At 57.1% G+C, this 12,717-nt stretch overlaps 1 protein-coding gene across 3 annotated transcripts in view; it reads left to right on the top strand.

The window, feature by feature from the left end:
• XYLB (xylulokinase) overlaps positions 1–12,717 on the top strand; it is a 33,943-nt gene that overhangs the window by 7,666 nt on the left and 13,560 nt on the right. For 2 of the 3 annotated variants that reach the window (XR_014796679.1, XM_084902756.1), the window contains exons 5-13: positions 1,664–1,750; positions 2,298–2,426; positions 3,206–3,271; positions 5,947–6,019; positions 7,845–7,963; positions 9,382–9,463; positions 10,899–10,939; positions 11,503–11,618; positions 12,337–12,452. Coding sequence is in view for 2 of the 3 variants with exons in the window: in XM_084902756.1 (XP_084758882.1) it covers positions 1,664–1,750; positions 2,298–2,426; positions 3,206–3,271; positions 5,947–6,019; positions 7,845–7,963; positions 9,382–9,463; positions 10,899–10,939; positions 11,503–11,618; positions 12,337–12,452 (829 nt within the window). In the remaining variant the exon portion in view is untranslated. Of the gene's footprint in view, positions 1–1,663; positions 1,751–2,297; positions 2,427–3,205; positions 3,272–5,235; positions 5,331–5,946; positions 6,020–7,844; positions 7,964–9,381; positions 9,464–10,898; positions 10,940–11,502; positions 11,619–12,336; positions 12,453–12,717 lie in introns of those variants that run through there. The other variant, XM_084902757.1, reaches the window with a different exon arrangement.

The following is a 12,717-nucleotide window of genomic DNA, read 5'->3' on the forward strand; positions in this document are numbered from 1 at the left end:
ACTTTAGAGAAGAAGGGAGAGAGAGAAACATCAATGATGAAAGAGAGCCATTGATCAGCTGCCTCACGCACCCCCCTCTCTGGGGCTGGAGCCCGCAACCCGGGCATGTGCCCTGACTGGGAATCGAACTGTGGCTCATGGATCAACGCTCAAGCACTGAGCCACGCTGGCCGGGCTTTAACTTTCGGTTTTTAACTTCCGGTTTTATTGTCATTGCCATTGACATGGGGGGAAGGGGGAGGCCGAGGCACAGGGAGGCGATGTCACTAGTCTGAGGTCACTTCGCCCCTTGCTGGATTATTCCTTGTTAGCGCGTGCTCACTAAGGTTTCGAAAGATGCCTCTTCCCCGTTACCGAACAGGAATGGGTTGCTCTGGTCCTTGTTAAACTAAACAGATTCCCCGGGTGCTCTTGTCTGCCCCTCACTCAATCCCAGGCCTAGACACCCCCTCCTTCCGAGGCATCCCCTTCACCCCCATGGCCGGGCACCCTGTGACCACCTCAGACTTACCACCACCAGACTGAGCACCCATCTGCCCCCGTACCGCTTTCCCAGGCTCCCCTCCTCCGGTGTCATCTTCCCACCCCCACATCCAGGGATTCCCACGTAGCTTTGTACACGACTCTTAAATCTGCCACCACTTCTCCGACTCTCCTGTGGCCCAGTCCTATGCCATCATTTTCCTCCGGGCTTCGGCTCCAGCCTCCCTCCCTGCAGCCCACCTTCTCCCAGGTTCCCGTGGGCCCGTTCCTACAGTCAGCCCTGCCACAGCCCGCTAATCCAGAGTCCCCACACCTCCGGGACAAACCCCAACTTTCTGGGCTTGGGCATCGATCGAGGCCCTGATGCTGCCACCTTCCCCTCCCAGCCTCGTCACCCACCTCCTGCCCCAGCTTCAGGCCCTCCTGCCCCAGCTTCAGGCCTTCCACCTGCCGCTCCTGTCTGCTCCCACAGCCCTGCCTGTGCCTCCAGGGTTTCCTGATTATACATGTGTGTCTTTTCTCCTGACTCACCTTCGGCATCCCGCAGCATAGGGACAACACTGCCCTACTCCTCTGTCCTATGCCGGGCACGATCCAGCTGCTCAGTGTTTGTGGGAGGAATGGATGGGTAAACAGGGGTGGGGGAACGTCTGGCCGTAGAAGGCCCGAGAAATCATTTGGTCGGCCTCTGCCAAGGCGTTTGGGGTGAGTTAATGAAGTGATCGGCCCAACAGAGCAGGCTAATTTTTAAGTTGATAATTTTGTGTGGCCTGAGAATGAGGTTATAAATATCCAAATGGCACCTGGCAGGAAAAAAAGGTTCCCCCACCCCTGGAAATGAATGAGTGAATGAGTGAATTTCAGGTGATATTATGAGCAACCTGTTTCAATCCAGTTTTGCCAAAAGCACCAATATCCAGACGGATGGTTCCTTCTTGGAGTCTTCCTGCAAGGTGTGAGGTGGGCGGGGCAGAGCTCCCCCACCCCCACCCCCAGTGTGTAGACAGGAAAACCGAGTGAGTCTCCTGAGGAGGATGAGCTCTGTGGCTGAGGGGGACGGGCTGGCCTGGAGCCCAGGTCTCTGCGGGGTTTCCTGGGTCTCTCTGTGCTCTCTGTGTCTCCTGAAGGCAGTGACATCACTGTGTGGCCTAATGAGCGTGCATTTGGCTTCCCTGGACAGCAACATGGCAGTGTATACTGGAAAGCTGGGGCCCGCCAGGTGCTGACAGGCCTGTCCCCAGGCCTCCCATTACACCAGCAGCTGCAGGTAACTGGCCAGGATGGGGGAGTCAGAGAAACGTCTCTAGAGGGGAGAGGAAGGCCCTGAGGTGTGAGGCTTTGGGCATCGTCGGGGTGCAGGGAGGTGACTTGGGTGGTGGTCCTGTGAGTAAGGTCTGCCCTGCCCACCCCCCTGCGGTGGGCATACCTGGTGTCTGGACAGAGGGTCAGGTGCTCGCAGCCCTCGTCACACGGCCCCTCCTGCCCAGCCTGCCTGGCTCATGGCCCCCTGGGACTCTCCTCTTGGCGTCTCCTCTCCTCCCAGGCTCCGGGGGCCCCGGCAGGGTGGCACCAGTCCTTGCCTGGCCGCGCCTAGCCTCTCCCGTGGCACTCGGGCACCCTCCCCAGAACCTTCAACCTCCAGCTTTCCGGGAGAGATCCCAGCGGGCCAGGCTGAGGAGTGGGCGTGACGGGCTTGCCCTTGGGTCTCCCAAGGCCACCTCCAGGGAAGAGGCGCTCACCCCAGAGCAGGATGGCCAGCGGTCCCAGGGCCAGCAGGCAGAGCCCAAGCCTGAGCCCTGACCCCTTCTCCACAGGCCTGTTTCTCCGTCCGCGACTGCCCGGTGTGGATGGACTCCAGCACCACAGCCCAGTGCCGCCGGCTGGAGGCCGCCGTGAGCGGGGCCCAGGCTCTCAGCCGCCTCACCGGCTCCCGCGCCTACGAGGTGGGCAGGGCTTCCCTGGGGCTGGGGCTGGGCTGGGCGGGAGGAAGGTCTGGTAGCTGGCTCCCGTCCCTTTTCTCTGGGTGTCTGGGAGGACACAGCTGGTGGCCCGTCCCTGAGGGGATCCCATGAGGCTGTGTGGGGTCACAGAGGAGCCAGGACTGGGCACTCTGGCCCCTGGTTCCCATCAAGGCTGTCCTGCCCCCTTGTGCGGCCCATGGAGCAAGGCCAGGCCTCCCTGTGTGCTCCCAGCTGTGAACATGGCTGGGCTCCTCGCACAGGTGACGATGCGCCTAGCTTCCAGCCTCTCCAACTTAGGTTTTGGGTAGTTTTGAAGCTGAAAGGACTCTGTGCATGTAAGACAATACAGTTCCTGCCAAAGTGAAAAAGATAAAAATAAAAAGAGGGCCTGTTTCCTGCTGGCCTCGGCCAAGATCCCACCCCATCATGGGTGGCTGTCCCTGGCCCAGCCCCAGGTTGGGTCATGCGACTCTCGCAGGAGTACAGGTTTTGGGGACAGGGCCAACCCCACCGGGGCCACCTGAAGTCAGAAGGATGTGGGTGGGGAAGGTACTCCCGCAGCCGCCGCTCAGGGGCCCGTGATCGGAGCAGGCCTTCCTGGGTGCCAGTCCCGGGCGAGGCTTTGCCGCGCAGGTGGTCAGCAGGTGCCACACACTCCTGAGGCCTCTGTGAAGTCTTCACGTGATGACGGATCTCCAGAGCATGGGGTTGCTCATTCCACATAGGATCTGGGTTTTTGAGTATTTGCCATCTTTTTCCAGCGATTTACCGGAAACCAAATTGCCAAGATTTACCAGCAGAACCCCGAGGCCTACGCACTCACAGAGGTTGGTTAAACGTTCCTACTTGATTGACAGTCACACTTGAACTCCTTTTCTAATACTTGCCTTTCACAGAGATACAGCTCATGTGCATTGGTGGGGGGGAAAAAAACACATTAGCCCTTAGCTGGTTTGGCTCACTGGATACGCAGGGGTCCTCAAACTTTTTAAAGTGGGGGCTAGATCACGGTCCCTCAGAGAGCTGGAGGGCTGGACTATATGAACTACTAATTCCTACTGTAACACCTTGGCTGCACTCACTGCCCAAAAAACCTGGCGGGCAGGATCAGACTCCCCTGGGGGCTGCATGTGGCCCGCGGGCAGTAGTTTGAAGACTCCTGGCCGAGCGTCGGCCTGGGGACTGAAGGGTCCCAAGTTCGATTCCAGTCAAGGGCATGTACCTTAGTTGCGGGCACATCCCCAGTAAGTTGATCGATGCTTCTTTCTCATCGATGTTTCTAATTCTCTATCCCTCTCCCTTCCTCTCTATAAAAAAAAATCAATAAAATATATTGAGAGGAAAAAAAAGAAAAAACCCCACATTGATTAGCAGACATTAAAAGTGATATATTCACTTTGCTGCTCTTTCTCATTTGGAAACAATTTGCTTGTTTCCAAAGAGGAGGGAAAGAATGCAGTCGAGGGAAAGAGAAGCCAGGGGCAGTCCTGCTCAGAAGGGGTGGAGGGCAGGGTCAGGTGGGAGCCTTAGGGACTCGTGTCTTCCTGGGACCAACCGAGTGAGAGCTCCAGTGCCCTTCAGGCTCTGTCCACTTGGTCTCCCGAATGCTCGATGCAGCATGGCTGCCAGGCTCTTGGTTGCTGTGGGGTCAGTGTTTTCTTAGGAAGTCGGTAAAGTTGGACTAATGTCCAACTGTGGCCCTTCAACCTGAGCCTGTGTCCCCAGGGCACCCAGATCTGTTCCTTGAGCCACAGTCTCCGAAAGACCACACTTCAGGCTGCCTGAGAAGCAGCTTGACACCCTTCACTAGTGGCTCCCATTTGAGGGATTAGAGAATGGTCAGCTCATGTCAAACCAAAGGGCCTTTTAAAAAATATCTATATATATAAAAGCCTAAGTGGCCGACCAGTAGCTCTGATGCTCACTGGCCACCAGGAGGCAGATGCTCAACGCAGGAGCTGCCGAAGCTGCTGTAACTTGGCAACTGCGCTTCTCAGGTGACACACCTGGAACCAGAGAGAAGGGAGCACGATTCCGGGGTGTGTCACCCAAAAACTGCCCTTTCATAATCCCCTCAGGAGATGTCAGAGAGCTGGTTTTGGTCTGATCCCGCAGGACCTCACCAGTTGCATGAATCCGTGCACTGGGCCTCTAGTATGTGTATATATATATATAGATATATATATAGATATTTTTTTATTGATTTCAGAGAGGAAGGAACAGGGAGAAAGAGATTAGGAACATCAATGATAAGAAAGAATCATTGATTGGCTGCCTCTTGCACATCCCCGACTGGGCATGTGCCCTGACCAGGAATCAAACCTCGACCTCCTGGTTCATAGTTTGATGCTCAACCACTGAGCCATGCTGGCTGGGCCCAACAGGCCTTTTTAACTTTGGAAATTAGCATCCAATTTATATTATGAATGGTTCAAGATGACTGTGCAGCATTGGCCATGCCGGTTGTGGGCGGGGGTGAAAAGCCCGCTCTGGATTCTGTGTGAAACACAGGACGGAGGTGGCCTGACGGGGGCCGGAGGTGTTGGCGTTCTCAGCCCTGGTCCAGGGGCCCGTGGTTCCCTTGTGGAAGCGCAGACCCCCGAGCTGACATCTGAAACCTGTTACCCGCTCCTGCAGCTCCTGCCTGGGGCAGCCGAAAGCTTCCTAGGGGCATTCACTGATTCTTGCTCCGAACCCTCCAGCGTCTGTTTTGGGTCTGAGTCCTGTGGTCACACATCCCACTTCCCTTGTGGCGAGATACAGAGACCACAGGAGAGGAGGCAGGACATCGGCGCCACACTCCCGGGATGCCGGCGGAAAACCCGCTCCCTCGAGTGTGCCTGTCTCTGTTAAACGTGACAGCTGTGTGGACTGTCAGAAACAGGGGTGAGATGCCACGGCCATTCCTGGGTATAGGACTCTCTTTCGCGTAGAAAGAGTTCCAATTCAGGGTTCAGGTTCTGGAGAAGGGCCGCACACAAATGAAAAGAGACTTGAAGAAATTCAATTTGGCGATTTGGGGGGCCAGGCGGTAGTCCAACTCTAGTGGGAGAACTACTCCTGCGCTGGCCCTGCCATCCCCTTTTATTGAGGCTTTGGGGAACACATCTTAAGCAACATAAACAGAAACTTACATATAGCCCTTAGGCAGGAAATAACAGAAACTTGTAGATTCTGCTTCAGCTAACAAAATCTCAACTAAAGGTTAGAGCAATTAAGGTTTTTGACCAGCCTTCCTGGCTTCCTGTCAATATCTCTTTTTCAGTGAAACTGATTTGGTTTCCAGCACTGGGGCCTCTTGCTCACAATATAAAGCTCTTCTCATGTGTGTGCCTGTGCGTGCGTGCGTGCGTGCGTGCGTGCGTGAGGTATTCAGTTGCTTTGAGCAGCGGTCGCTAACCGGGGGATCGGACCTCTGGTGGTCCGTGAGGTCCGAAAGGTTGACAACCGCTGGCTTAGAATGCATGGAAGTGAGTCAGATCTCCGTTTCCTTCTCTTGCAGAGAATTTCCTTGGTCAGCAGTTTTGCCGCTTCCCTGTTCCTGGGGTCCTACTGCCCCATTGACTACAGTGACGGTGAGTGAGCCTGCGGAGTCCCGGGCGTGTGCCCGTGCGGAGGGCGCGCAGGCGGCGTGAGCCGGTCTTTTGGGCCTGTTGTCTGCTGCCGAGCAGGGGGGGTGTTCGTGACCTTGCTGTTGGCCGATGACCAGAGCAGTTGACTGCTGAACACCAGGAATCTGGGAGCAGGTGAGCCGGGTGATTCCGGCTCAGGATCTCTCATGAGGGGGCGGTCCAGCTGGCGACCCCAGGCTGCAGCCATCTAACGGCACGATGGGCTGGAGGATCCAGGTTCACACACGTGCCTGTTGGTCAGAGGCCTCAGTTCCTGGGGGGGTGGGGGTGGGGCTGTTGATGACATCACAGCTGGATTCCCCCAGGAAGGACGGACACCCTCATCTTGGAAGTGAGGTACCATCCCTTCTGTGCCAGACTACGGTCGCACAGACCCACCCAGGGGTGGGGAGGCGAGGACCTCACAGGCGTGAACACCAGGACGTGGGGGTGAGCCGGGGCCCGTCTTGGAACCTGGCTCCCACGGAAGTCATTTATAGACGTTTTTGTCCACATTTCGGATAAGCTCCTGAGAGTTGTGAGCTTCTGGAATCCCAACCTGAACAAAGCCCAGCTGGCGTGGCTCAGTTGGTTGAGAGTCGTCCCATGCACCAGGAGGTCACCGGTTTGATTCCTAGTCAGGGCACATGCCCAGGTTGCAGGCTCGATCCTCAGTGGGGGGCGTGCAGGAGGCTGCGGATCTATGTTTCTCTTTCACCGATGTTTCTGTCCCTTTTTCCCCCTCTCCCTTCCTCTCTCTGAAATCAGTCAAAACACATTTTAGAAAAATAAAAAATAAAAAAACCTGAACAAAAACAAATGGGAATGGTACCTGGGAGGCAGGAAGGCTGGGAGGAGACACAGAAGGGCCCCCTGGGTGAGCCGAGGCTGCAGGAGTGACCAGAGGCAGGAGGAGGATGTGGAGCAGGAGCCCAGACCCGGGGTAGTGTCTTCGGAGCAGCGTGGGTGCTCTCAGCCCCAGGAACCCAGCTGAAGTGTTCGAGGGCTGTGTGTTCCAGACATGACTCGAGTTTTCATGGGGATAAAAGGAGGTGATTAAGGAGTTCTCTCCCCCACTCCCAGCTTCACTCACAGTCTGGAGAAGTAAAGGTTCCTACAGCTAGTGGCGTAGAACTCAGATCAACAGAACTCAGCTGTGGATGAGCCTGGGTGTGCACCTGTGCCCCCACCCCTCCCTGAGGCAGAGTGCCACCATCCCCAGCCTCTGCTGGGACTTCCGCCCCGCTCACCTGCTCACACCTGCTCACCCGAGGAGTCACCTCCTAACGTACCAGCTGCCTCTGTGGGCAGGTGACTCCGCCCCTGTCCCAGCCCCCTCTGTCGCCTCCACCTGGGCTCTGGTTCCATCCCCTCCCCCATCCCGAGGAAAGCCTGAGGTGAGCTCAGGGATGAGCAGGAGGAGGGTTAGGGGAGTCTGAGCGCTCTCCCCGAAGTTCGAAGTGATTGGGAAGTGCCTGAGGGCTGGTCCACATCAGCAGCGGGCTGCCTCTGGGGAGACACCTTGAACTTCAGGGGGCACAGAGCAGTTCTTTGTCAACGTCTTCCCCTTTAGGTCTCAGCCAGGTCCGGGAGCAGCAGCTTTCCAGGCTAGCCTGGGCGCAGGCGGGGTGGAGATGTGTGTTTCCAAGGGCCCTGCTGGCCGCTGGCTGGCTGGCTGGGCCCAGCGTGACCCAGGCACATGGTATCTACATCCTGTCGGTCCGCTCGCCCTCCCAGATCTGTGCACTTCTCCACGATGTTTCTAATTCCTGTTTCCTGCCTCCCATAGGTTCTGGAATGAACTTGTTGCAGATCCAGGACAAAGTCTGGGCCCAGGCTTGCCTCGGTGCCTGTGCACCTCATTTAGAGGAGAAGCTTGGCCCCCCGGTGCCGTCAAGCTCAGTGGTGGTAGGTCCTCTTTCGAGGGATGTGGCTCCTTTAAGAGCTGGAGGGGAACACACTTTTCTTCCCAGACACCAGGAAATCTCGTCATTTATTTTAAACTTGCAGAACTAAAGTCAAGTCAGGGAAAGGGTGGGAACGTTATTTTTCCTAACTGCTTTCTAAAGATTGTACAGCTGTCTAGAGGGGTCCCTGCCCCCTGGTCCCACAGCAGCTCTTGGAGGTGCCTGAGGGCCCTGGTTCCTGGGAGACCCCCTCCCCACACTGCCTTTGGGGTTTATTTTCTTTTGATGGTTGACATCTGCATGTGTGTATCCAGTTATTCTTCTTCTTCTTTTTTTTTTTTTTTTTAATGTTTATTCATTTTATTTTATTTATTTATTTTTTAAATATATATATTTTTTATTTTCTTACAGAGAGGAAGGGAGAGAGAGAGAGAGAGAGAGAGTCAGAAACATCGATGAGAGAGAATCATTGATCATCTGCCTCCTGCACACTTCCCACTAGGGATGTGCCTGCAACCAAAGTACATGCCCTTGACCGGAATCGAACCTGGGACCTTTCAGTCTGCAGGCCGATGCTCTATCCACTGAGCCAAACCGGTTAGGGCTGTTTATTCATTTTAAAGAGAGAGGAAGGGAGAGAGAAACATCTGTGTGTTGTTGCACTTAACGTATGTATTCATTGGTGGTTATTATAAGTGCTCGGACCGGGAATGGAACCCCCAGCCTTGGCGTATGGGCACGATGCTCTAACCAACAGAGCTCCCCGGCCAGGGCTGTCCAGCTGTTCTTACTCCGGTGTCTGGGCTGATGGGGTGAGCGTATAAGGGTTTGTCTGCTCCCCTGAGTCGGCTTACTGGTGTACTCCTGTTATTTATTTGTTTCGTTTTTGATTTTTTTAAAAATATATTTTATTGATTTTACACAGAGAGGAAGAGAGAGAGATAGAGAGCTAGAAACGTCGATGAGAGAGAAACATCGACCAGCTGCCTCTTGCACACCCCCTACCGGGGATGTGCCCGCAACCAAGGTACATGCCCTTGACCGGAATCGAACCCGGGACCCTTCAGTCCGCAGACCGATGCTCTACCACTGAGCCAAACCGGTTTCGGCTATTTGTTTCGTTTTAATGCTATACCCAGACTGTCAAGCTTCCCTGACCTGCACAAGCTGCAGATGGGCTTGCTGTGGTGACCTTGACTCTAAAAACCAAGTGGTCTTCGCGGTGGAGGGGCGACCTCATGTTTGTGGTTCCAGGGCTCCTCCGGCCTTTAGTGAACGGGAGGGGGCGTCCCCGGTTTGCCACAGGCAGTGATGCGGCTCCGGGCTGTGACCCCGGGCCTGTCAGTCCGGTGGCCGCGGGCGCACGCCGTGCTGAGAAGGCCGCTGGGCCTCAGCAGAGCTGCGGCTTTTCCTCCCCAGGGGCCCGTTTCTTCCTACTACGTCCAGCGCTACGGATTTCCTCCGGATTGCAAGGTGGTGGCCTTCACAGGGGACAACCCCGGTGAGTCCCGGGGGGATCGCTCTCCGGGGAGCCTGCCAGGGTCCGTAGCCTGGCCTCTGTGAAGCCCTCGGGGAGGGGGGGGCGGGCTCTCCCTGGCTGTGAGCTCCTCCACTGAAATCTGACTCCCTGGGCTTGCCCCACCTTGGCCCTGTCTGTCCTCCGGAGCCATGCAAGGCCACCTCCCCACCCAGGAGAAAACTGATCCATGATCAGAGAAGGCAGTCCTGCCCTGGCTGGTTTGGCTCAGTGGATAGAGGGCTGGCCTGCAGACTGAAGGGTCCCAGGTTCGATTCCGGCCAGGGCACATGCCTGGGTTGCAGGCTCAATCCCCAGTGGGGGACGTGCTGGAGGCAGCCAGTCAATGATTCTCTCTCATCATTGATGCTCCTCTCCCTCTCTCCCTCTCCCTTCCTCTCTGAAATCAATAAAGAAATATACGTTGAAAAAAAAAGGAAGGCTCCCAGCCCTGCCATTTCCGTTCCGAGCGAAACCTCTCACTTCCTCTAACCCTTCCTCTGGGACTTGGTTCTGAGTCCCTGCCCCGTCATTGGATCTGCATGGGGGGCTCATTCCTCATGCGCACACCTTGTTTTCCTGTCAAAATGAAAGTAAGTTCATCGAGTCTCCTTGGGAGCACGTGTGTGTTCTTACACCTGCTCTCGCAACCGGAGGGCTGTCCGGGACGATGCTGGCCCGCTTCTGACCCCCGATGTGTCTGCTTCCGGGCAGTGGGAGCTGACAGGACACGCAGCCTCCTCTCCTTTTCCTCGGGCTTTGGTTTCAGGGCGGTCCCTCCCTGAGTCTCCTCTTCCGGTTGCTGTTGCTTTAAGTAATACATGTTTTGCACCTTCATTAAAACAACATTAACAAGCAGACAGACTAACAAATGCTTTTTTTTTTTTTTTTTAAATAGATTTTGTTGATTTTACACAGAGAGGAATTGAGAGGGATATAGAGAGTTAGAAATGTCGATGAGATCAGCTGCCTCCTGCACACCTCCCACTGGGGATGTGCCCGCAACCAAGGTATCATACATGCCCTTGACCGGAATCGAACCTGGGACCCCTCCGTCTGCAGGCCCACAGTCTGTCCACTGAGCCAGACCAGTCAGCGTACATCTGTCTTTTTCTGCCGTAGGTGTCCTGGTGTTCTTGATCTGGCCCCCTCAGTTCTCGGCACCCCTGGGGGCCCCTGGCAGTGGGTGGGGAGTGTGGGCTGCTCTAGGGAAGCGGTCCCAGCCCAGATCAAAGGCGCAGACCCCGGAGCCTCCACTCTCTCACCCCTGGGACCTCCTTTGGGGACCTCCCGAGGCCACCGCTCACCCTGTTCCTACCTCTCCCCTTAACATGTGGGTTCAGGGAGGAGGGGGGGGCGGGATTGGCCTTTGCTCCGTGGCTCCCAGGTGGCTAACCAGAGGCTCCCCTCCCATCCTCAGCGTCGCTGGCAGGCATGAGGCTGGAGGAAGGTGACATTGCGGTAAGGTGACTGCTCACGCCCACAGGTGGAGCCAGCTCCGTCTGCCCCGGGGGCCATCGTCGCTGCCTGTCCGTGGGCCTGCTGGTCCCAAAAAGGCAGCGGAGGGAGGGGACAGGGAGACCCGGGGCCTGCCCACACCTCCTCTCTCAGAAGGCCATTTGCCTTTGCCGCCTCCTCTGCCTGCCTTGACCGTGCCAGTCCTGGTGGGCATGGTGGCAGAGGCTCAGACATGGGGCCCGAGGACCTGAGGTCCCCAGATGAGAAAGGCAGACCTTGGCCACGCCCTCCTGGGTTCCGTGGGAAGTTGCGTGGGAAACCATTCGTCACCCACACCCTTAGCTAGATGCCGCTGCGGTACGTTCTAGAAAGTCAGCCCCCGGGATCCAGGACAGCCTGAGTCTGGGGAGCTGACCTTGGACGCCCGTGGTACAGGAGGGTCAGGAGAGGTTTCTCCCCCGGAGTGGCATTGACTCCACGGCCTGCAGCACAAGGAGGGAAGCGATGGGGTCAGGGCGTTGGAGCTGGGCAAAGACGGGGTACTCACCCTGCCTATCTCTCCTCAGATCAGCCTGGGCACCAGCGACACCCTGTTCCTCTGGCTCCAGGAGCCCATGCCCGCCCTGGAAGGCCACATCTTCTGCAGCCCGGTCGACCCCCGGCACTACATGGCGCTGCTGTGGTAGGTTGGGTGGGGGAGGAAGGCGAGGCGGGCAGGGTGCCCCCATTGGGAACCCCCCCCCCCAAGTTGTCCCACTGCGCAGGCTCTTGTGGGCAGCCGAGACCCCGGGACTCACGGGGGCCTGCTGACAGAGCTGGGTGGGGAAGAACCCAGGAGCTGGAGTCCCCCCAAACCCAGGTCCAAATCCCAGCCTGCATGTGGCCTGGGGCAGGCGCCCTCGCATGTGTGGGTCACGCCTTGCACATCATGTGAGGAGAAGGGAGCGTTTACGTTGTACTGTGATGACATGTCTGGCACATGGTAGATTCGGTTCCTGTAAAAAGGGGGTGCGCTGAGCACGGGCCTTCAGATGCTTGCTGAGAAACTACTACGGGCAGGGGGAAGGGAGGGTTCTGAGCCTGTGTGCCCCAGCAGCTGCTGGAGAATATGTGGGTCTAGCAGCTCTAGCCAGCCCCTCCCCGTTGTCCAGGCGGTACTGCGCGCGCAGAGCCCCAGCTCCCTGCCCCTCCCCGGGCCCCGCGGTGGCAGCCTCCTCTGTCAAAAGCCCGATTCCTGGGCCCTGCGCTGGACCTGGGCCCCAAGGGCGAGGCTCCGATCCCTGCCATGCGGCGGCTGGGGTGTGTGGTCCAGCCTGACCCGCAGCCCCTCTTCTTGGCCACACGTGTGTCCAGTCCGCGGGCCCCGGGACACCCCCTCGGGGTTGTGTGCACTCCCGCAGCTTTAAGAATGGCTCCCTCATGAGAGAGAAGATCCGTGACGAGTCAGCTTCCCGTTCCTGGAGCGAGTTCTCGAAGGCGCTGCGGTCCACGGAGATGGGGAACGGCGGACACGTGGGTAGGCCGAGTGGCGCTGCACAGGCCCCGGGAGGTGCAGCGGCTGCCTGTGGAGGGGCAGGGCCTGGCGCCCCGGGAGTAGGGGGAGAGGAGGGCCAGGGAGAGGCCCAGGGGAGCCCTGTGTGCCTGCATGCTTGCTCCGTGGGCCTGGCAGCTGGTGCGAGACCCTGTGTTCTTTTTTTTTTTTTTTTTTTTTTAATATATTTTATTGAGTTTTTACAGAGAGGAAGAAAGAGGGATAGAGAGTTAGAAACATCGATGAGAGA

Source organism: Pipistrellus hanaki (genome assembly GCF_964339955.1).
Source record: "Pipistrellus hanaki genome assembly, chromosome: 13".
NCBI classification, from domain to species: domain Eukaryota; kingdom Metazoa; phylum Chordata; class Mammalia; order Chiroptera; family Vespertilionidae; genus Pipistrellus; species Pipistrellus hanaki.